The 23,957-nt window shown below is 40.4% G+C and overlaps 1 protein-coding gene across 1 annotated transcript in view; it reads right to left on the reverse strand.

Annotated features, from left to right (window-relative positions):
• Positions 1–520: 520 nt before the first annotated feature.
• The window catches only part of NPLOC4 (NPL4 homolog, ubiquitin recognition factor), a 52,324-nt gene continuing 28,887 nt past the window's right edge, over positions 521–23,957 (reverse strand). Inside the window, exons 12-17 of the mRNA XM_020813300.3 lie at positions 20,937–21,097; positions 8,448–8,519; positions 6,316–6,411; positions 4,600–4,716; positions 2,934–3,036; positions 521–2,479 (exon numbers count right to left, since the gene is read on the reverse strand). Coding sequence (XP_020668959.1) covers positions 2,322–2,479; positions 2,934–3,036; positions 4,600–4,716; positions 6,316–6,411; positions 8,448–8,519; positions 20,937–21,097 — 707 coding nt within the window. The 3' untranslated portion in view covers positions 521–2,321. The remainder of the gene's footprint in view (positions 2,480–2,933; positions 3,037–4,599; positions 4,717–6,315; positions 6,412–8,447; positions 8,520–20,936; positions 21,098–23,957) is intronic.

Raw genomic sequence — 23,957 nt, forward strand, 5'->3', positions numbered from 1 at the left:
AGTAAAGCCAAGCCACGTTGTCTGGCTCCAAACATGCCTTCAGAAGGGCCATTCCAAGCTCTGGCCAGGCAAGTACTAAAATGACCTTTCAAGCAACACTTCACATATACTGTAGCAACTCTTTACACCAGATAAAGTATTCCTCCCATGTCAAAGTTCTGAACAAAGGGAGATTTGATACCAAAGTTTTGCCTAGAATAACTAGAATTCTCTCTCTAGACAAAACCTTACTATATATTCTTGGAAGTGCTCCTGAAACCCCATGATTTGCTGTCCTATTGTACCAACCAAGATCTTAGCAATCAGATTAGACCATGAGTGTTTGGAACAGGAAGGCTGCATTCTCATGTGCATCTGCCTCTCCAACAGTACTTGAAGTCTTATTTGGGGAAAGTTCTGTAACCCAAGAGTTACACAGCCCAGAATGAGTGGGAGAGAAGAAAAGCCAGATGGGTATGGCAATGAAATAACCAGTAAATCAAATGAAATAAAAGAGTAAAATAAGCTCCGGAGGCTGCCGTTTTAGATGCTTGTAATAGATTTTATTTGCAGGGCTGTATTCAGTTAACTCCAGTCCAATCACATACCTCTGCAACCCATAGAATGAAGAGGAATAGCGAGAGCGGCCACAGCCCAGTGAGTTTAAGAAATCTAGTCAAAACACAAACCCATGTCACATGTCCTATCAGCAATAACTAGGACCAAATGAAGTGTTTCCAAACACTTGGCCAACAAAGCCCACGATACTTCTGCCATGGAAAATAGAGAGACCACATCCCTCATGGCAGCTGTCTGGGTGCCAGGCCTACATGCCCATAATGAGGACCGGGGTCTGGGGGCACATTTTGCTGTGGTGATAAAAAAAATGGAGGAAGGTCTAAAACACAACACTTTCTGTCCAATAACTCAACAGATGATGTAAATACCTTCCTTGTTTCTCTGTAATAAAGCTGACAAAAAAGTACCTTGGTGACAATAGGTCAGCCATGGAGATCTCCTGCTGAAAAAAAGAACCAGCCACACCCTAAAACTGCCGGCCGAGATGCTAGGGAAGATTTGGATTGTGAAAGCACATCTCTGAACAGCTGGGAATGGAGGACCTCACACATTTGAGAAATAAAGAGCTTAAGGACACTGCTAAAGTGTTTATGTGGACAGTGGGCAAATCTGACTTCTCGAGGAAAGAAATGTTTTGGATGCATCAGTTGCACTGTCCCTGGTTCATGGTGGAGTAAGACAAAGCTCCAAGATACAAATGTCACCTTTAGCTTTGCCCTGCTGGGATGATATTCAAGTTATTAATAGGCAAGAGGAAGGTAGTTGCAAGTCTTGCCTGTTCACAGGTACAGATATCAGGAAACAACTTCAAACATAAAGGGAAGATGGCATGTGGAGAACCAAGGCAAGGAGTTGCTTATGAACCTTGCCTGCCCAATGCAGACACAGCTCAGATTATGTTGTCTGAGATGGTGTTCGCTTCCAGAGCAGGAAGCTATCTGTTCCCCACTATGCTTGATTTGGGTGAGACTGACTCTTCCTGTTGCTTGGATGTGAAGCATCAGGGAAAAGCAGTCAACAAAGCGCTTTAATTTGACATTGTTAAGGCTGAGCTGGACAAGGAATAGGTCAACAGGGAACCAGAGACACCCGTAACCAACTTGAGAAGGTTGCTTTCTCTTCTTTCTAGCACCAAGGTGCTTTGGGGCTTAGCCAGTGGCTCTAAGACCACTGCATATGCTGTCCTTGCAGGTCACTCAATTTGGAAGCTATAATTAGGAGGGCAGACTGCAGTGACTCAGGCACCACTGACCCAGTAACTCTGGGGCTAAATGCAAAGCATGTCAAGACAGCAACATTAGGCAAGCCAGCCCTGGGGGACCGAGTCATCCCTTCAACACTGCTGCCTAGCCTCACTGACTGATTTAAGGCTGGGGAAGCTTGTATCATGCAAGCTAACGGGGGCATGGCCACACTGCCATGTGCCCATAGAGCTGATGAGCCACCCGTGCAACTGCAGCTCAAGGGAAACATGACCTCTGGCTTTCTGCAATACTGAGAGCAACAAAAAGACAAGGCAGCAGCAGTGGAAGGGCTGTTGTCATCTTCTCCCCAGGGATTTCCAGATCCACCTGCAAGCTACCACCCTCGGAATGGCACTGAGTGCTTGTGATAGGGGTCGCTCCCCCACTTGCCCATTCTGCCCCGCCCCGCATGGTGCATCATCCCAGGAGGAAGAACAGTCCTGCCTGGCTAAGGGTTTGCCTCTGTATTTCTGCCAGCTGGTCTTTAATGGCCGCCCTGAATGCCAAGCCAAATGGGGCCTAGCTACGAGGGAGGCTACACATCTCGCAGTGATCTGTGCCTGGCTGGTTCATGAAGGTGCAGTGCTGACAGGCCCACATGGAAGAGGTTGCTGCGTGTGTTGAGCCGCCCATGGCACCATACTCTTGGAGTCCTGGCAGCTGAACGCCAACGGTGCCTGAAAAGCAACCAGGAGAGGGTCAGGAAGGCTCCAACAAGTCGGGACATTTTCACATGGAGGCATGACAGAGACTGGTACATTTCTATAGTTAATGCACTGCCTCCCTCATACAACAAGCCACATTCCCACTCACAGCCTTGTCCGACTGCACACGCTTTCCTAATTGTATCACCCGTGAGTTTTTTTTTGAATTCCTAAATTATTCCTGAACAGATGATTCACTCTTGCCTGTCATGTTCCACATACTTCTCTTCCTTTGGCCAGACAGGTCACTATAGCTGGCGCAGCATTCAAGTCCTTTCCACTCTTATCAAGTTGTTCCCCAAATGACTGAAGAAACTTAAATCCCAGATTCCAACACTTTGCAATCTGATATAGGTAAGTTTGCCCAGTACCTCTCTAGTGAGGTAACTTAAATCTAAGGTTCAAGAGAAAACCACGTAATACATACTGCACAGTTGCTCAATGGTGGCCCACTGCTCAGATTTCTTCCAAGTCTGTGCAAGCTCTTCATTTCGGGTCCTTACTGCATCCAGCAACAAGCTGATGCTATCCTGTAAGAGACAACAGATTACCCCACAGCTAGTCCCCTTTACATGGAAGATATATAATACAGTGGAAAGTGGGTTTTTTTAGGAGGAGGGACGGAAAGAATCTCTGCCTTTCAGATCTGCTGCCATTCCTTACTACGTATATTATTAACATTAGCCATTTAACTAAACTAAGACAGTGTTGAAAATAGTGATTTACAGCCCAATGACCAATATCTACTCTCCATCCCTGCCTTGGGTCCTTTTAAAGAGAAAGGCGGGGTAAAAATATCTTAAATAAGTAAATAAATCGCTGCACAGGTATCTAACAGAAGCGTTGCACAGCTATTTTAAACCTAGAAACTACAACACTGGTGGCTGCATGGATGCCATTCTCTCAACATGTCTGGAAAAGCTACTGACTGAAGTACTGTGTGTATAGAGCTAACAAAACAAGAGATGTTCGCTGGAAGTGGGAAGTATTTATCAGCATGAATTATAAACAGTCAGGACAGCACACAAGATTGCTGTGGAGGCGAGTGTGTAATTTGTAACAAACAGATGGGCACAGCAAGGTACTTTCTCATTTAAATGCAACTTTTACCTGGCAAACATAAGCAGCAAATTACAGGGATGTAATAAGGCAAATATGATCAAGGTAGCATTTTGTGTGATGTATCAGCAGAGGGCGCCAGGCACAAGTTATTATGAGTAAGAAACATGCGGCATTTACACTTGGCATTTATGTATTATCATTGCTGATATCTCAGTCTAACATGATACTGCAAACCATCCTCAAGAGGCCAACAACAAAGGTAAAAAGTACATCTGTTTCCATTGGCTGCATACTTGTCTCCATACCACAAATGTCAGGGTTTTTAATATATAAAAGGAAAATATACAACCATACAGCAATGTAACAAGCCATAAATCTGGCTGGTCCTAATCTCCAACTGCCCACTGGCAGCCCAGCTGTTCTGCACATGCTTAATGTTTATAGTTCCTGAACTCTCTGCAAAACACATGGTGTGTGTGTGTGTGTGTGTCTTTTGGTGTGTACTCTTTTTTCCAAATGAGGAAGAAAAGTTACAGATGTTATAACCAGAGCCTTGTATGAAGCTATGCTCCAGCTGTTAAGCCAATAAAAGGGGATGTAGGCGTGAGGGGAGAAGCAAATGCAGGAAATTTCTGGACTTGGTGACTGATCTTGTGACCATTTACAACAGGAATTTCTGATTCAGAGAAATTTTAGAACATTTCCAGTTGTTGATGCAGCCTCCACGTTGGCTTCATCTCGCCTAGGATCCTGAAGCAAACAAGATCGGGTTACAGCTCCAAATTATGCCAGGGCAGTGCCTGGAGGGCCGAAATCCTACTCTATTGGGGCATATTTGATACCAGCCTTTCAGAGGCCTTTCAAAAGCAAGGAGATTCTGATGTTTGAGAAAAGGCTTTGCCAGATGAACAGAAGGTTCACCTTCCCTAAAAACATGCCAGATACTAAAGTTTAGAGACCAGAGCTGTTTAGCACCTTTCTTTACAAGCTCTCATACCAGTCTGTAGATACAATTCCTTCTCATTACATACCCTCAAGGGCATCACTTCATTGGTGACCAAGAACAGGAGCAGATGGAAATCAGAGATGATGTCAAGAAACACAGCGGAGGTGTTCTGGGACAAATATGTAGCCAGACTATGAAAGTCCTGTAAAGATTGCGAAGATTATTATTATTTCACAATTCTTATGATCTTTAAACCGTCTCATTACATTGATATTAGCCAAACTCCAACATTCCTTTACATTTGTTAATGTAAACAGTACTACTGTTCAACAATATATTTTCTAGGCAGCTTGGGTTATTCCGGTACAGTACATGAAAATCTAGTGGGATGCATTCTCAAAATTGGCAACAATTCCCTGTATTAAAATAGTAAAATAGATTCCAGTGAGAGAATCCTGGAATGACACCAACATGTTAAAAATGTAAGTAGAGAAAAACAGGAATATTTTTGTCTGACTTTTGCAATTCACAGCCAAACTAGAAAGTGCACTGGAAAGAAGTGTAACTTTTTCACACTTGTATGATGCTTGTGCCCAGACAAACAGATTTGCAATATCTTTCAGTTCTTAATTTTGCTGTCTTTCTGGATTATGAAAGCAATCACAAAGAGCAATGAGGAAAGTTTAGATGAATAGCATTTATGAACATCTGGCTTACTTCCATGAAAAGGCATGCTAACAGGACATACAAAGTTGGCTTGATTCTCCTGCCTGAGGTCAACACGGCACCTCCTACTCTTTCATAGACAAAAGCCAAAGAGACTAGCAATTCATTCTTCTTCTAATTCTGACTACAAAACATTTTCTACTACACCCAAAGTGCAGAAAGTTAATGCAGAAAGCACAGGGCAGGCCATGTGGCGCACACAGCTCTATCCTCCAGCACGTCATCACCACCACCTTCCTCTCTCTCTGTCTCAGCACATGCCATCTGAGGTGGCTCCCTCACATTGCCTATCAGCAGGATCAGACCTGAATGGATGCTTCAGGAAAGGTTCATAAGGGCAGTTACAAACAGATCTACTACTTGTAATTTGATTTAGGGACATCTTAAGCATGAGGCTTTATCTGTGGACTTTCCTAGCTGAAAGGAGTTGCCAAGGTAACAAGAGTGAAAGGCTGAGCTGGACTAAAGTATTTCTAGATCCAGCAGTTCATAAAAGCTCCATAAATATAGGCTCAACCTGAGGCAGCAAGAGCCAAAGAAAAAAAGAAAAAAAATGTTGGCATTCTCTCTCTGTATCCATAGTCTCATCTTCACAATGTTCACACTTTTCTTTAGTCATACACTGCAGGCATCCTTTTGTTCAAGCAGACATATGCAGCAAAAAGCTACATACGCACACACATAAACAATGTGCAGTGGGAAGAGTTATTATTGGTAGACAAAACTGAACCTTTCTCTAAAATAAAACGTAAATTTATACATCAGTGCTTACAGTACAAAACCTTTCTCTTGCAGTCACCTATGGAAGCTCTGTTCCATGTTCTGATATGCATATTTTCCATTACTACTGCTATTTTCCATTATTACGTGCAATTTGTCCCTACAGAACTCTTCTTCCTACACACAAATTCAGCACAAGAAGAAACTAGAAAAAGAGCTAAAATGGGAGCTTTTTCGACTGCTTAACATCTGCATCTAACCAAAATTTTATGCACTGTTGTATCATTTTTAAATATTAACACAATCAATTTAACTGTATAGCCACCCTTCCGCAAGCTGACCATGGTTTCCATACCTGAGTTTCTCCCAACACATCACGATTCTCAATAGGGAATGGATTTTGAGAGATAGAAAATGTATAAACTGGATCTTTGGGGAACGTGGTAGTAATCTTTAAAAAAACAAACAAACATTTAGATGAAACTGATATAACCCAGGCACTGAAAAAACATGCACAAAAAACACAGCAAAGCACAGATATATAAAAAAGCTATGGCTGAGTATCCTCAATGCCTGAAGAATTCAGATACCCATCTAGGAAAGTCAGACACAGAAATGTTGGAGTGAAATTTCTTACTCTTTTTACATTTACACACATTGAGCTGAATGTATTTGTTTTTACCCAATACACAACAGTATGTTGCATGTGTGCTTTTTCTTTCTCTGCATTTGCACAAGGAAATATTCAACACCCCCTTGCATATGTGGAAGCACTGTTGCTTTTAATGGGGAGACCTCACCTAACTGCAAGCCAGAGATCATGTGGATGCTACATCCACGGCCATGATACCCTGTGTTTTCTAACACGATTCTGCCCATTCTTGTTTAACCTGCACCTCCTTTCCCAAGGAAATACTTCACTAGGCACAGCTTAACCAAACAGCTCACAGTAAGGAATTCAATTTCAAACAGCGAGGCTTATTTGGGAACATGCAGGCTTGCATGGGGTGACTGAGAGTTCTCTCACTACCTGGTGCAGACACTGTCAAAACTACCAGGCTGAAATCTTTTGGAGTTCAAACTTCTGGTGCTCTTCCCCTACTAAATGAACAATGCCTATTTCTAAACAGTCTAACTACTGTAACACAAAGACCTCTTCTTCTGAAGGGTTTGTAACTGGTGTTAATATGAGGTTGCTATGACTTCTGCATCCCTTTTTGTCCAGAAATAAAAAGCCCATGATTCTCATCTGAAGATTGAGATTGGTGAAGTTAGGCAAATACTACAGGCTGCTGAATTTAAAACTGAGAAGTTGTCATATCCTGGCAGAGAATCTACGGAGCAGGTAACCTGACTAACAAAAAGCTTTTAAATCTGGGATCAGCACAATTTGTAACCAACACCAAAGGTGCAAAAATAGCTCAAGTTATATGAGATTTTTTTAAAAGGCAGAATTCTAAAGACAGCTTTCAGGAATTTAGTTTTATCTCTTTTCAGACACTTCCTTAGTGTATGTTCTGTCAGTCTCTTTTCATCTTAATTATACCCCAGGTAGTTGAAACACAGATGCCTTGGCTTCTCAGTTAATATATGTGTTTCTGGGCTGTCAACTGGAGTACAACGTCTGCAGGCTGAACACAATGGTCACCATTGTGGGAAAAGCAATATCTCACTGCATGAATCCGACTATAAATTCCTATAGCCCAGACTGAACTCTGAGCAGCAACATAAATGCATGAACAAGGAGGAGGAACAAGTGAAAGCCTGCAGCCACCATTAAATCCTGCTACAATGAACCTATCTGGCTTTAGCAGAGAATGGTCCCCCTCTGTATCTTCTCTATGTTACAAGTCTTCCTCCATTTTGTAAAATGTCCCCTCTTTTCACTCTAATGCTAAATCCAAGGACTATGGGCATGTTTATGGGGATTATCAGACATTAGGATATGCAGGAAGATACTGTACTATAGATACCCAGTCTTGTCCATTGACAAAAAGTTAATCCATTATCCTGCAGAAAGGGAGGGAGTTGGGCTCTCACACCCAAGCTGAAGAGTCACCAGCAGTCAAGTCCCACATCTGGGTCACTCCCTGTAAGCAGCAGGTTGGTTACTCACTCCTCTTAAAGGTACAGTAGACACTTCCTAACAAGCTCCTAGTGATGTAATCACCAGCGTCTTTGTGGTGTGTGTGTCCGTTTCACCTTGTCTAATGGTAAACATCATTTTATAAGAGCACTGAGATGCTCTGAGAAAGTATAAGAAGAAATCTAAATGCTTTCCTGAGGTTTCACACAGCTACCAATCCGAAGCAAACCTCCACCCAGCAAATATCTTAGTACCCACCTAGTGAATATCTTCTAAGCATGAGAAGGGAAATGTAAAGAAAACAGTGGAAAAGGGGGAAATTCCAGGTTTAAATTTTGGACAAATTTTGTTACTTTTGTTTCTCTCTGTAAAAGGAAGCGACAGTCAAAATGGGTACTTACATCTATGATTAGGTATTCAACAGGAAGAGGACGAGCTAGCTGAGTGATCTCATTGCCAAATTTGTCTATATCCTGAAACAAACAGAAGTCCATTGGTTAGCAGAGAATTATGAGGGATGGTAGATCAGATTATTGGTAGACTACATGCTAAATGTTAGCATCAGCTCTTGAAATAGATCCTTAAACTAGGTAAACTTTGTTTTGATACAGCAATATAAATATACAGCAAAGCATATACAGTATTTATATTCTTAAGGAAGACTGCAAATTTAACAGTGTGGTATGGAGGACAGAATGACCAACTAGGACTTAGGAGGGCTGGGTTTGAATCCCCACTCAGGCATGAAAACTCACAGGTCCTTGGTTAAGGAGAAAGCAGATCGCGGGCCCTTCATCTGAAACTCTCATATGATAGGAATCTCTCTTCATTCTTAATGATCAGAGCAGCCTTCCTTTATTTGGTGTTTTATCTTAATATGCTGGACTACAGTTACCACCAGATACATTCTGTTGTCTCAGCATGCATGAGTCCAACACACTCAGAAAACACTAGGTTGGGGAAGGATCCGCACTTCATTGAAAGTAAGTGCCCCCTGCAAACATTTCATTTCCTGCTGCAGCTGGGTAAAGGTCCAGTTCTCCAACCCAAAGGGGAAGGGGAAAAAGAAAGGCTTCCTCAAAGTAGAACAGAATCCAAGCTGTACATATACAAACATCATGGCACACCTTGTGCCTACCTTGCATACTCTTCCTCACCTTCACAAGAGACATACTGTAATAGGGTTACTGTATCCTTCATAAAGCATAGAGACATTAAGGAGCTTAGTTAAGGTACATATAAAAGGTGTGGGAAGGAGAGGATACATCCAGTTGCCTGGTGTGTACTAGTGCTGTCTTTATATCTGAAGAACTCATCAGTCCACCAGTCACTTTGACATACTGCCCTGATAGACCCCAAAGCCTCTTGGGTCTAATTTCCTCCTTGGCCTTCACACAGGAAACACTAAGCTTTCTGGTCATCTTCTTTTGAGCCAAGATACAGGTTCTGCCAAAGTGTGAACTTGTCTCAATTTACTGGATGAACTGAACACAAGTTCGGTTTGGGGGCAGGGTGGGGGTGGCCAGTGTATGTTCATTTATCACAAAGCGGCAATTAGACCTGATTTATGCTAAACCTTTTGAGTTCAAACATTGCTTCAGAAATAAATTCGTAGGAACAGACACTTTTCATTAAAGATTCTGCACGTGGGGGTTGTATTTTCCACCTAAATAATCACATAACAGGATATAAATCATTAATTCAGCCCTATATAAATAATACATTTGTAATTTCCAATGAGAGACCCTACATAAAAGTTTATACTTGCTAAGCTTTCACAAGCAAATGTGGCTATGAAGCAGATCCCAAGGACAAGTACTGTACTCAGATACTGCTGTCAATCTGCAGGTTTGATTTACTGCCAGAAGAACAAGGGGGTGGAACAGAAGAGGAGGAGGAGGAGGAGAAACCACACACGCAAAACTCCTCGTACTGCATTGCAGGTGGTCATGTAGGGAAGCTATGTCATAAAATGGACATCTCTCAGGAGTACAGCTAAGTGGCATCCTGAGACAAGAAGGTAATTCAGCCAAGATTACAGTTGAAATTTGGTTTGACCCTTATCACTCCCCAGTGAGAGAGCTCCTCTTTTCTTTATGAAAATCCTGACTACAATTTGTTAAACTAACTATATGCCTGGGCTCGGTGTGCTGCACCTAAACTTCTGTGGATATCCAAAAAACGTTTCCCAAATTTTGCCATTTATCTTTGATGTAATGAGATTGATTGGTTTTTCAGTGGATTTTCATCTGTTTTAAAAATGAAGGTATTACACCCCATTTATTTATTTATTTATTTATTGAATTTATATCCCACCTATCTAGTCAGTTACGACCACTCTAGGCCCCATGCAGTTCAAGAATCCCCACCCCCAATCAGTGGTCAGCCAAAGAAGTACAGTACTGTATAAGCATTCCCAGGTTTGTTGTACATTTTTGTTTATAATGTGACCACTATATCATCCTTGGGCTTTCTAGAAAATAAGCAGTTGTCTGTCTATCTGGGGTTACCACTCACTCTGAAACACAGGTGTTCAGCTTGAGGGTGCTCCTGGATTCCTCTCTGAGCCTGGAGAACCAGGTTTCACCAATGGCCAAGAGTGCACATGCACAGTTAAAACTAGTGCACCAGCTGTGTCCATTCCTGAGGTCTGATATGGCCATGGTAACACGTGCCTTATTTACATCCCAGCTAGATTACTACAGACTGCTGACTGGGTCTGGTTACAGGGATCACATAACTCTCCTGTTACAGCTCCACTGGCTGCTGGTCCATTCTCAGGCACAATCAAAGTGCTGGTTCTAACCTATAAAGCCCCAAACGGTCTGGGTCCAAGCTATCTCAAAGACCGTGCCTCTCAATATGAGCCTGCTTGGCTCATAAAACCACCAGGAGAGGCCTTTCCCTCAGTCCCATCACTTTCATGGGTGCATTCGGTGGCAACACAGGAGAGGGCCTTCTCGGCTGCTGCTCCCAAACTTTGGAACTCCCCCCCACAGGAGGCCAGGCTGGCCCCATTTTTGTTGTTCTTCCACAAACAGAATGAAGATTTCTTTCTTCACCGTTTTCTCAATGACTGGCTGTTGGAGTGGGAATTTTAAATGAATTGTTATGCCTTACTGCTTTGAATGTGGTTTCAGTACAGTACTGCTTTTGTTTACCATTTCTCAAGTGGTATTTATTTGAACCTTTTTAATATTTGCATACTTATTGTTTTTAGCTTTATTGTATTTTAATGATGTAGGTCACCTTTGTATGCTCACTGTTTTTAGCTTTAAATACTGCCTTTTTATGATGTAAGCCGCCTTGGGTCCTTTTTAAGGAGAAAGGTGGGCTAAAAATATTTTAAATAAATAAATAAATAACTGAACATTCGCAACATATTATTATCACTGGATCTCCCCTTTGTAGTTAAATCCACAACAAGCCCTGTCAGACATCTACCCAAAACATAACTAGGCAGTAGGCCCCCAGGCCTCTTTTGAAAGAAATGTTGATTACAAAGGAAATATTACAGACACCTTGTATTTCTTGAGCAGGACAGCCTGTCTCATATAATGTTGTTGGTAGGAACAAGCCCAGCGGTGTGTCCCTTTAGACATGTTAAGCTCCAGCAGGAGAAGTCTGAGAAAGAAAGATTTAGTGGCTTAAAAGCCCATTTCTTTTTATGAATGTGTCACCATTGCACTTATTCAGAGACTGGATGCATTTACGCTGCACAGGATTTCATGCCATACCAATCCCACTTGTTATGCATACTATCTCGGGGGAAAGATATCTGCCTTTTCCAGGAATGCTTCCAGTGTTTTTTTTATTGTGCACTACAGCACCTAGCCAGCAGCTCACAAGCTGCAACTGTGCAGGCATGCCCCTCATCTGCAAAGATTAAAATAAAACCCAAGAAAACTAATGTGCAGACTTGTCCATGCAAGAAACAACTTGACATGTCATCCATGTAATTAGCCCATCTGGAACTCCTCTTCAACTCCAATTATATTCTAACATGCAGAAACAATTTTTTCATCACCTGCTCACATTCATCTTCCCTCTGGGGATTTCCACGTTAAACTTTTTTTCTTAAAAAAAAGTCAAAACCACTAAAATATGAAATATGTCCACTAGTTATCTAAGCTTCCCTGTTCTTATCACAGACATGCTTTGTTAATCTGCCCCTCCAAAAAGAAGAAAAATACCTGTGTACCAAACTCTGTTTTATTAGACAAGTACATTTTCAAAGGTCTTGCCGAACCTAAGGCTGTAAACCTGCTAGAAAGGAAATGCCCTAATTTGCTGATTTGGCAATGATCATGGCATTTGCATGGGTAATGATTCTGGATTTCCAGCACCAAGGAATGGTACGTGATTTGCTGATCATCAGCAGCTCAATCAGAGGACAGCACAGAGTTAAGTTGCATCTACAGAAGAGCTAGACGGAACCTTACACAGCAAAAGAAACAGGCCAGCTGGGGGAGACTGAAAATGTGGTTTGCAGTTCTTAAAAACACAATTCATCCTCTGGCTTTCAGCTTTACCAATCCAACCAAATAAAGATGGAAAAATTTTAGCAGACACAGAAGACTGAAGCCTTCATTGAGGGCTCACACCCTCCAGGTTCATCCAAGAGTTGGCAAGTTTAGATTTTTAAATATCTACAAACTGAATTGGTATGCAAGAGTTGACACCAATTTAAGTAATAATCAAACCAGCAAAGCTACCTTTTATTTCACTGGATCAAGGGATCAAGCAACCTTTATGGTATATCCAAACTGAAATTTGTATTTCATATTGTATGTATAAGATATTTGAATAGATATGGACTGCTGGATAGCTCAGTGGTTTAGGTTTCTGGGAGCCAGAGGTTGGGAGTTCAATTTTGTGCTGGGCCTCCTTGACAGGGGATGGATGATCCAGCGCTGCTGTTCTAAGATTATGATTATTAAGTAGTACCACTTAAAACAGATAGGTGGCACAACCCACACCATATCTTGAGTTTTCTAGCTGTTTTTTTTCTTTATTTTCCATCCTATCCAGTCAAAGTTTTCTGACATTAAAATGTTTACACTGATGTTTATACAAATCATATAGAAGGCTTATTATGACTTTTCTTTGCCCCTTTTATGCAAATCTTCCTCTGTTTGTTTTACAATTTAAGATTTTTTAAATCAGTTTCTTCATCAATTCCTCCCAGAGTGATTTATGGTAACAAAACAATTACAATGTATAACAAAATCCAGACAATAATAAATGCTTTAGAAGTAAACACTAAAAACAGCAGGAGGCAGAATACAGATACTCATCTGTTTAAAATATACACATGTGTGAAATGTATGGGAAACTAGAAACATTTTTGCTTGGAACTAAAAGATAATTAAGTAGGTGCTAGGCAGCACTAAACCTTTTGTTTATTTTTTATGGTGAATATGTGCAACTAGGCCCTCACAGCCAGTCACTATATTCATTTTAGGTGCTAATGTCTTCCAGCAAAAGACAAAATTTTTCAAACTAGGCATAAACAACTATGCTGTGACTTTAAAATTAAAGCTTTAAAATTAAAAGTTAATACATTGAAACCTGCAATTCTGATATGAAATGTACAGTATATGGATAGGAATATTAAAATATTTATTCTCAGAATAAAAGGGACAAAATAAAAACGTAGCCTCTTGAAATAACTGTATCCAAAAGGAAGCAAACTGTTATCAGTTAGCAACACCACATATACTGTACATGGATTACTGTTACCATAGGCTTTGTTATATTGCTTTGCTTTTATTACAGAAAGAAACAAGGTTTGACTTTTCAGAAGGCTTTGCAACTACACTCAAATATTTCAGCAAAGGGAAAATATTTCACACTCCTTATAAGTGAGAAGTTGATGAGAATTTCAGCTGTTCATTTTTTTAAAAATCCTCTTTCAATTAGCTAAAGGGTAGCCATTTCTACTTCTAAATCATCTTATGATTTTGGAAAATAAGGAAAAGGTGGAAGGATAATAGAAGTAAGAAGAACGGCTGGAAATGCATTCACTTAATATTTGGATTGACACTGATGTAAACTTCACATCTGCTGTCACGATTTGTTTAGAAAAGTGCAGTGGAAGGGACATACACAAGCAAAACAGTGCATTTGCAATGTTAATTTTTTAAAAATCCATCTATCTTGCAGTATTCTGTGGTGTGCATACCATGCTTATATGAGAATTTAATTCAAACAAAAGTATGTATGCAGAACCAGTCAATCTAGCATAGAAAGACTAGTACTATGTATTTGTTAGCAAATCTGAAAAAGTGTGGTTTGACAGTATTAGACAGCTGCTACAGGCAACCTTTCTCCTTCCGACAAGCTGAGATAAGAAAGCTTTGAATGTCCAGGATGCATCTGCCTCTAAAGCCTTTGGCAAACTTTGGCGAGCTCACATATGCATTTGGTAGGAGAGGGCAAAAAACAACAGAATGTGCTTTGAGAACACACTTCCAGGAGATGAAACTTCATATGCTAAAATTAATACAATTTAGTGATTAAGAGAACAGCAACAGTGATTGGCTTTGATATGAAGCTGCAAAGGGAATACATATATAACCTGCCTTACTAGATCAGATTTGTCTTCAGTATCTGGTAACCAGAGAGGCCATTCAATTCATAGAGTTAATGGTTCTCAACAGATTTGTGTTAGATGTATATTTCAATTGAAGTACATGAAAATGTGAGCAGGGCATTCTCTTTCCAGCTTACGTTGAGTGTTTAGTTCTTACCTGTCACAGATTAATTTTTTTTACCATTTTTGGAAGCTAAGCAAATTGTCATCACCTCCTCCTCTAGCAATGAATAAAATTATTGTACAATGTGTGGATTATCACAAAGCATTATGAAATCTGCAATTTTATTTATCTTCATAAAAGTTTCCAACACTGAATTTTCCCTTGCCACTGCTACAGCATGCTATGGTGAAAGTTTTATACAGATTTAAAGGATGGCTGCTCTGTTCAGCTTTTATTAGAAGGCAGGGAGGAAGGAAGGAATCTGAACTAATGCATGCAGTGTGTTCTAAGAATACACACTCCATAATGCTAGTAACAAATAAATCTAACTATTTCACTAAATTAAATAATTACTATTTGGGAGTTAGAAAATAGACTTCTTCTTAAGCCAAAAGACAAAGTTGGCACAATAAGCTGGTGAGCACATTCATAAGAGACCTCTGGGTAGAGTGGGCGGCATATAAATAAAATAAAATAAAATAAAATAAAATAAAATAAAATAAAATAAAATAAAATAAAATAAAATAAATAAATAAATAATGGATGTTACCCCAAACCCATGACCTGATATGAAGAATTTCACATTGTTTTGTAGTTGCTGTTGGGAGAAAAGGAAGAGAAGGGCCTAGACTAGTTCTATAGCTTTTGCTAGCCCACAGGAATCCTTAGCACCTTGATTTACTCTCACAAGGAAACTTTGCACTTGGTGCCTCCTGCCTCTGTCCCTGGGCAGATACATCAAAAGAATACATTTCTGCAGAGGTGCACTAAAACCCAATTGTGTGCATTCACAGAGACCACGAAGAAGAACCTTATATCTGTGCTGAAGCTAAAATTCAGTAGCTAGCAATTTGTCAACCATCATAGCATAGGCGGCTAAGGCGGTTGTCTGAATGCAACAATCTTATGCAGTTTTTGGATTTTAAAATGGCATTAGGGCCAAAGGTCTCTTTGTAACACAAGTGTCAGCAAGTGTCTTTCATGTTTCACCAGCCCGAAGCAGTTTCCTAGATATTCACACATCAATAAAAACATAACTCATGCAAAAGATGGCATCTTTGCATTGCTGCTAAGATCATAGATATTTTTCTAAAGTTAGCAAGGGAACAGAGTCCTGCAAAAGCACTAAACCTCAGCTGCTCTGAATGCTTCAAAGGATCCATAAAATTCAGAACCCCTATGGAGGCTTTTTTCTCCCTTTTGGCACGGTGCATTTGATGGAATGTTGAGACATCCATGAAATAAGTCTGGAGCTGGAGTCCTGCAGTGCTGCAACCAGCTTCAAGAGTACACCACAGCCTGAGACTCACAGGGGTGCCCAATAAGATGACAGCTAGATAATAGAAAGTCAAACTTGGCAGATTAGCTGAATGCTGCTTCAGGAAGAAAAGGAGGTGGTTTTAACACCCAGAAAGACAAAATGGAGAACTGCTCACCACAAATATAAATTACAAACTGAAGTGTATGCCAAATTTTAGGTGTTCAGCACAGCTTCCAATGATTTCTGCCTGTGCTATCATAACTAATGCCAACATACTTTTGGAAAGGACAACTTAGTGCAAGGTTAAATGTATAAAGAACATCTGTCTGTTAAAGAGGTTCTCCCCCCCTCCCATTTTATAAAACCTTAAGTCTCCACCAGTGGTGTGCTGGAAACCAAAGGGATAAAAATCAATGATGTACATTTTTTTAAAAATGTCAAACATCCATTTTAAAAAAAATTAACTTATGATTTGAATCAAATCCACACTGCTGGAAACATTAGAATCCAGTGGCGGAGACTAGGTTATTGTTGCTTTGTGCCATCAAGTTGCATCCAGGGTTTCCAAGGTATGCGAGATAGCTAAGGAGCTGTTTTACCATTGCCATCCAATGGTGCGTTTCCATGGCCCAGTCCGTGATTCTATCCACTACACCATGCTGGCTCTCACTGATATTTGGACAGAGAGCTTCAAATAAATCAAGGTGTTATCCAGCTTGGAAGTTCTCTTCTTGAGACTATCAGTCTCATGAGGATAAGATACATCACCTCGCTTGAATGACATAGAAACAGAAAAGACTAGCTAAGGTGAGAGATGGGAAGTTCAGGTGGAAAAGAAGAATCTCCTAATTAAATCCCAGAAATCACTTCTACATTCTTGAAAACTAGAGTATTAGCTATTTCTCTATAGAAAATGTTAACCTAATATTGTTGGTTCTAGTACTAAATGAAATAACAAATAGTTTGCCTGCACATATACTGTTGAAGAATGAAGAAACATTTTAAGGATTGCTTAGACTTGGACAATGTTTGACTGATACTGATATAAAAACAAGTCTTACTGTGACAGCTAGCTGAACTTTCTCTATTTCTTAAGGGGTTCATTCCCCTTCGAATGGCTACAGTAAGAACAACTACTTAGAACAACTACTTTCAATCCGATTCTGTAATCTCCTCATCTTTATACCACTGTAAACCTCCAGCCCTTTACATCAGACAGATCTGAGAATCTGATTCAGGTCAGTAGCTCTGCTGCCAATGCTGACATGGTCTTTAAAGGGGCCAAGATAAAGAGATTGGTAAAGACATAAAAGGTTTGTATTGCCAAAGGCCTGAGGAAAATGTGTGGATTTATAAAGCTAGAGCAAACCTTGGTTCTGTTGGTTTTCCTGTTTTTGTGATATTTAAGGCATGGATGAGTCATCCTTGTTCTCACGGGAACCAGCAATGGCTGAAACATGCTGTCATGAGTGCAACAACCTCCGGACCAGGCCCACAAACAAGCACTCATGCACACCACACAATCGTGGCTTGAGGGAATAGAGGCCTGTTATTTTCCCTTTAAAGCACCTCTTCACTCATTGAGGCCCCTGACACCAATAATACTCTCTGCAATTTTTCCCAGCTGTGTGGCTTTGATCTCAATATGGGTTTCTATTTGTGCAGCAATACTAATTCAGAAATTGCTTTCCAAAAGTAAAGAAACAACTACCCAGACCACATACCTCATGCAATGAGCAAGTTCTGTACAGGCACCACTTCAAATCCCGCTCATTTTACATACAACACCTTCTCTCTGACTGCAGGAGCTTAAAGAGCATCTGTTCTCCTACCCAGTGAGGCAACAGAGAGGTTCGATGGCTTCTGCTCTATTTAAACTGCTGCTAACGCTGGGAGATAAATGCACTCCACATTACACAAACATTGGCTTCTTGGGGCATATCCAACACATTTCTAAAAGCTCTTTCATGTAAGTGCTACCCCTACTCCTACTTACTCTCCATGTTTCCCACATGTAGAGCTTTTCTTATTTTGTAGAAGAGTAGTTATGAGAGTCTATAGTAGAAAAGCTGCCAAGTGTCCAAATGTTGGAAGTCTTTATCCCAATAAATAATTTAGCCTAAGTAGCTCATTAGCTTCTTCCTGTTCCAGACATATAAAAGACAAACACTGCACAGCAGCAGTCCTTTTATCTAAATCTGTAATATGGACCCAATGTGTTCCTCAGTTTTGGAAGAGTTCTCAAAAAAGGAAAATGTAAAAAAAAAATTAGAAATGGCCTAATGGTTAATAAAGTCACCAGTTTGGTTTCTTAGCTGTGCTTAATGTAAACAGAATGAGTGCAGCGGAATGCAAGTGTGGACAGTGGTAGGGTGATACTCAACTGCAAAGAGAGATGTGGAGAGATTCAGCATGGCTGAATCTAAAAGTCTAGGTTGGAAAGAAACTGTTTGCACTACCTGATACGACGACAGTTCCTGGCTTCTAGTGACTAATAAAATGAACACATTAGGAACAAAGGAAAGTCACCCAATTCATCTTTCTACAAGTACATTCTGTTCCCAATGCAGTTAAAAGTTATTTTAGAGAAATGCAACCACGTCAAAATGCATTCTTATGACACTGTTAATAGCCAAAGCAGTATTTAGATATTAGTCTGTAATGTCAAAGTACAGCAGACCAGACCAGATTAAACCTGTGATCTATATACAATATTGAGTCCTGTGGCTGAAGAATTGGACTGCAATCCACAAAAGCTCATGATGAAAAAAAGTTTCAATCTCAAATCATTTTGTCGTTTTCCATTTTGGTTTCATTGTTCCAACTTAAGAAAATACTCCATCAAGTTATTCCAGGTGATGGCAAGCTTGGAAAGCTTGCATTCCAGAGGACTAAACATCTGAGAAACAGTATTATTTTGAGCTGTACTTTACTATTAAAAAATATTTGCAGACAGTTAAAGAATTGAAAAGGAAATTCTACATTTGATGGCTTCTTATTGAACAAACAAATGTAAATAGTAGCTGAACCCTAAGCAGTCCTCCATTTGGAGAGGCACTATTTCTGCATCAAGATCACTCTGTATTAATGAGAGCTAAACCCACTAATTACAAATGGTCAAATGCTGACACTGTAGGAATGTATTTGTTTTGATAAGAAAAGGTATAATTTCCAAAAAGAGATTTTTGTCATTTCATTTTAGTTTCGGAAGCCTGCTTCAAAATATTCTGGTTTAGAAAGCACATACAAAAGTAAAACTAAAGAAAATATTTCCTATTTTCTAATCTTTGAACTGTAACATATTTATTATTTATTTAACTTATATGCTGCCCACACTACCCGGCTTACAACAGTAAGGTAGACATCTTGGCAATTATTGCAACAAAGAAAATATCCAAAAGAAAGAAAGAAAAATGTTGATTATTTGTTACAGAAAAATGCATTAACATTATCATCACAAATGTCTAAAATTTTTAGTTGTATAACTGTCTTGTCTTACAGAATTTTCACAGTCACTGCCCCTTGTCATGACCGCCCCCCACACACAAAATCTACTCTCACATTTGGGGTTCTCTAAATCCTTGCTTTTCATTTTCACACTTTTGACTCTGTAGCTGCTCACTAGGCATCTTATAAACATATTTCATGCAACAAACCTATTCTCCCTGGTTGACAAAAGCCTGCAGCTCTTAATGCTGCATCATTTTGGTTCATTGAACATCTCACTAAATGCAAAAGCAAACCTCATCCAGAGATTAAATGTCAACTGATGGGTAGCTACCTCTGCTACCCTGATGAGGGGGCACAAAGTAGTGCATCCTACACTTCACAATGAAATCCTGAATGATCTTGATGATGGAAGGAGTGCATCTACTCATACAAGAAAGGATTGCAAGTATGTATTTCTATAGATAATAATTCTGTGTCTTCAAGTCAATCCTGATTTATAGCAACCCATTTTCTAGGCTTTCCAGGTAGATTATTCAAATGTGGTTTGCCATTCCCTTCTTTTGGGGGCCTCCTGGGACTATGTAGCTTGCCCAAGGCCACACAGGCTGGCTTTTCCCCTAGGAGTCATAGTGGGGAATCAAACTCCCAACCTTTGGCTCCACAGTCAGAAATCTTACTGAGCTACCTAGCCAGCTTTTCTATACATACTGTTAATCTATCATTTTTAGATTAGGTTTACAAGTTGCACAATCCAATTTCCAATATGCAGGTTATAGTAACATCCCTTCAATCACCCCACCTGCCCACAACACTCCAAGGTTCAAACTCTTTGGCAAGGATTCAAAGAGGCAACAACAAAACATTAGTATCTTAAGGATGGAAATCCTAAATTATGAAGCTCTCTAGATGCAGGTAGTTGACCTATAGAATGCATTATGGTGAAAAAAACTTCATAGGTTGTCTGTCGCAGTGTAGGCAGGAGACACTCAGTGGCATTATGTTCCAGTGCAGGAGGTAGGCTAGACAGATTATCTCAAAAACCAGGGCAGAAGACGATAACATGGCATGGTGCCCATGCAAAGACAAGGGCAGACATCTGTGCTGCTATTAAGCCAGAGAGGGAAGTTAAACAAAGGAAGCATGCTTGTTACTTTGAAATCTAGCACAAGCAGAATAAATGCTTGGCCTAAACTTTCAGCAGCCAATTATCCCAGACTTTCCAATTAAGGGTTAATTTCGCTCTCTGCCGGCAAAGAGAAACCTTCAGCCCTCAAGTATGAGATGAGCAATTGTACATGGCTTGCAAGTACTCTTTCATTCCCACAGAGAAGTGCACAGCACAGACTGAATCACACACCCCTCCTTAAGTGCCATTTCTGCAGAACCATATGCCAAGGGAGATGGAGGATATCAATACTTGCCTTATAGAAGACATCAGGCACATATTGTTCACTGCTGGATTCCTTTGCATAGCCAAGTTCTGGAGCATCACGGCACGGCAACAGGCACTCATCGCGCACTAGAGCCATGCACTGGTTAGATACCTGGTAGCCCTCAAAGTGGACTTGGTTATCAGGGCCCCCTTGGGAAAAAAAGATACTCACTTTTAGTGGCTGATAGGTATTTGCACAATCATTTAGGTGGGGCCATAAGCTATCAGAGCAGAATCACAATGGAAAACAAAAGTTAAAATAAAGACAGCAGGATACTTCTCACAAAACAAGTGCATAATTTCTTTGCACTTGTAGCAATTGGAGCTACCATGAAACAAAAGATTGATCATCACATGAAAGTTACATTATAATATCTTTAACAAGAAACTATTAACATGCTGGATAATGATCTACAAACTGCCTAAGTTGTATACAGAGGACACTTAACAGCAGGGCCCTCAACCTGACCAAAGCAGTCAACACAGGTCTGTTGAAATGGGGGTAAACCCACATATTTCTTCCTGCTATAACTAGAGGAAATAAGTTCAGTCAAAGTTCAGTCAAAGTTCTTTACATTTGAGGACCAGTGATTCTCTGAAAATAACAATAACCAACTAAGGTGAGAAAAATTATTACTAATTCTCCTATATTTGCATATATTTTGATTTTTTTAAAAAACTTTTACATAGGATAAAATGACATCCACCGGACAGTAAGATCTCCCTGGACAGACTATACTAAAATTGGTTTGGACAGCTGCATGCTGTCCATGGCCCCCAGGATTCCCACTTCTGCTGAGATAATAATAGGCCAAACCTCAAATCACTCAAATCAGTAACTAAGAGTTTATCCTGTTCAGCCTCAACCAATATTAGTGCATCAGATCAATCCCAGCAAGCCACTGATGACAATCCAAATTCTGCCCATAAAGCAGGCCAAGAATATATTAGGATGAAGTCCAAGAATGTTTCTCATGAACTTATCTGGAGAATGTCCAAAAATTACCTCAAATCTCAGCCCCATACAACATGTTGTTTTCTTTAAAATAATAAAAATTAATTGGCTACTTCTGGAGTAAAACAACAAAATATCTTTGCATGGTAAAGAAGGAAGAAGATGGATGGCCACAAGATGCCCCATACTTGAAGTTGCTCTGATGTCAATAAAAATACAAATGCTGAGGAACAGATTCCTTCATTAGGCAGCTCTGTATCATATTCACAACTTCTAGCTCAGCCACAGCAGACAGTTTCTCAAGTCCAGTTTTAGCTTACAGACTAAGTACCCAGACAAAGGGTCTTTTAAAGTCTCATATATCACTAGATACAGTGTACTGGACATGCATATTCTCTCTTGTCTTATCCGGTTGCATAAATAGTTTACCAGGTTTGCACCAGTCTGACAGCATGAAATAGTTGTTTTGGTCTGCATGGACTGTGTCTTTTACTCTATCTGTGGCAGTTCTCCACATAATCTGGAATGCAGATTTCCCGAGGGTCTGGATCATGTGGACAGCCTCAACAAAAAAGGCTACCCTCTTCAGACTGCTGCTCTTCATATGAAGAGCAACAGCAGTGGGCCCAGGGCTAGTACATCTTCCCACCACCGTTTCTCCATTTGGGGAATGGCCCGACAGGGCACTCATGTAAGGAATTATCTGACTTGCATGAAGACTGGTGAAAATATATACCACGGCTTTCAATTCACAGTTGAATTATTATCATCAAGTCTGTTTCTGGCAGGCCATTGATCCAGAAACATAGCATGGTTCAGTATGGCAGACTATGTAATTTTCATTCAAGTGAAAGGACTTCTGTGAATTTGCCTTAAGAGGAAAAAGTAAACCAGGAGACAACCGAAGCCTTTTATTTCATTCCACCCTCACAAAGGGGCGCTTCCCAGTTCTCACTGTCCTATAGCCAGCTTTCAATCCACTCGGTGAGAGGAAGAGGGCAAGACAAAAGTGAGCAAGGCAGGACTCTAGCAGAAATGTGCCAGGGGCTTGGGAAAAGGTCAAATAATTCCTTCCTTTGCCTCCTCTCCCTGCAATAGTTGGGGATACTCCCATCTGTACTAAATATCCTGCATTTCCAATCCAGAGGTCATGTAGATTAACTATCAGGCCAGGAGCTGGAACAACCTGTTTGTTCAGGTACTAAAACGGCAATCTCTGTTTGCGCCCTGCTTCCTTAAAGAGAAGTCTCAAAACAAAAGAAAAGAGTTAAGTACTTTTAACTCACCAAGATACTGTATAAGGAGAGAATAGGCAAGGTCCAGCTTTCATTTACTTGAAACAGCAGCAAATGTTTCAAGCAACAGACTTAGTCTTCCATCAACATACTCACTATTAATGCTATCATAATGGGGTCACTATGATGCTGAGTGAAAATGCTATGTTGATAGAAACCATGAAAGACCTAACTTTATGAGATCAAAGGAAATACACAGCCACTGCACAAGGCTTTAAAAAGTTAAAGCAAAGACCCTAACTCCTCTAAACAGAACACAACTTTCCCACTTCAACTCTTATTCCACAGTCTCTGGCATCCCCTAAACCCAATGCATGTGGGCTGGAATATTCTTGGGAGACAATATGGGCAGATTGCAGAAGAGTGTGAGGTTGGCCAGAATTAACTCCTCCTCCTCCATATGGAGCAGCAATTTACTACAATAGGCTCCAGCACTGTATTCAGCCTGAAGTAGTGCAGAAGACTAAATACTAACAGTTTGCATGCACTTGGGCTAAGCCACTGGGCAAGGCACTACTGTCCATGGCCAGGATCCTCTTTGGAGCGTAAGGAAAACAGTGTAAGCTTTCCCCAACTCCAGCAGACCCCGTTGTGCAAGGGATCGTACAGCTGGCTGTGCAAGACTAGGCATGCAAAAGAGAACTTGCCAGAGTGTGGGAACTGCTTATGTGATCACTCCCTGATGATTATGCAACACATGAGAGTACAGGTCCATGTTATTTAGTCTGGGGCTTCTGTTTCCATTTGGTTATGTCTTATT

The sequence above is a fragment of the Pogona vitticeps genome, chromosome 2 (genome assembly GCF_051106095.1).
Source record: "Pogona vitticeps strain Pit_001003342236 chromosome 2, PviZW2.1, whole genome shotgun sequence".
NCBI classification, from domain to species: Eukaryota; Metazoa; Chordata; class Lepidosauria; order Squamata; family Agamidae; genus Pogona; species Pogona vitticeps.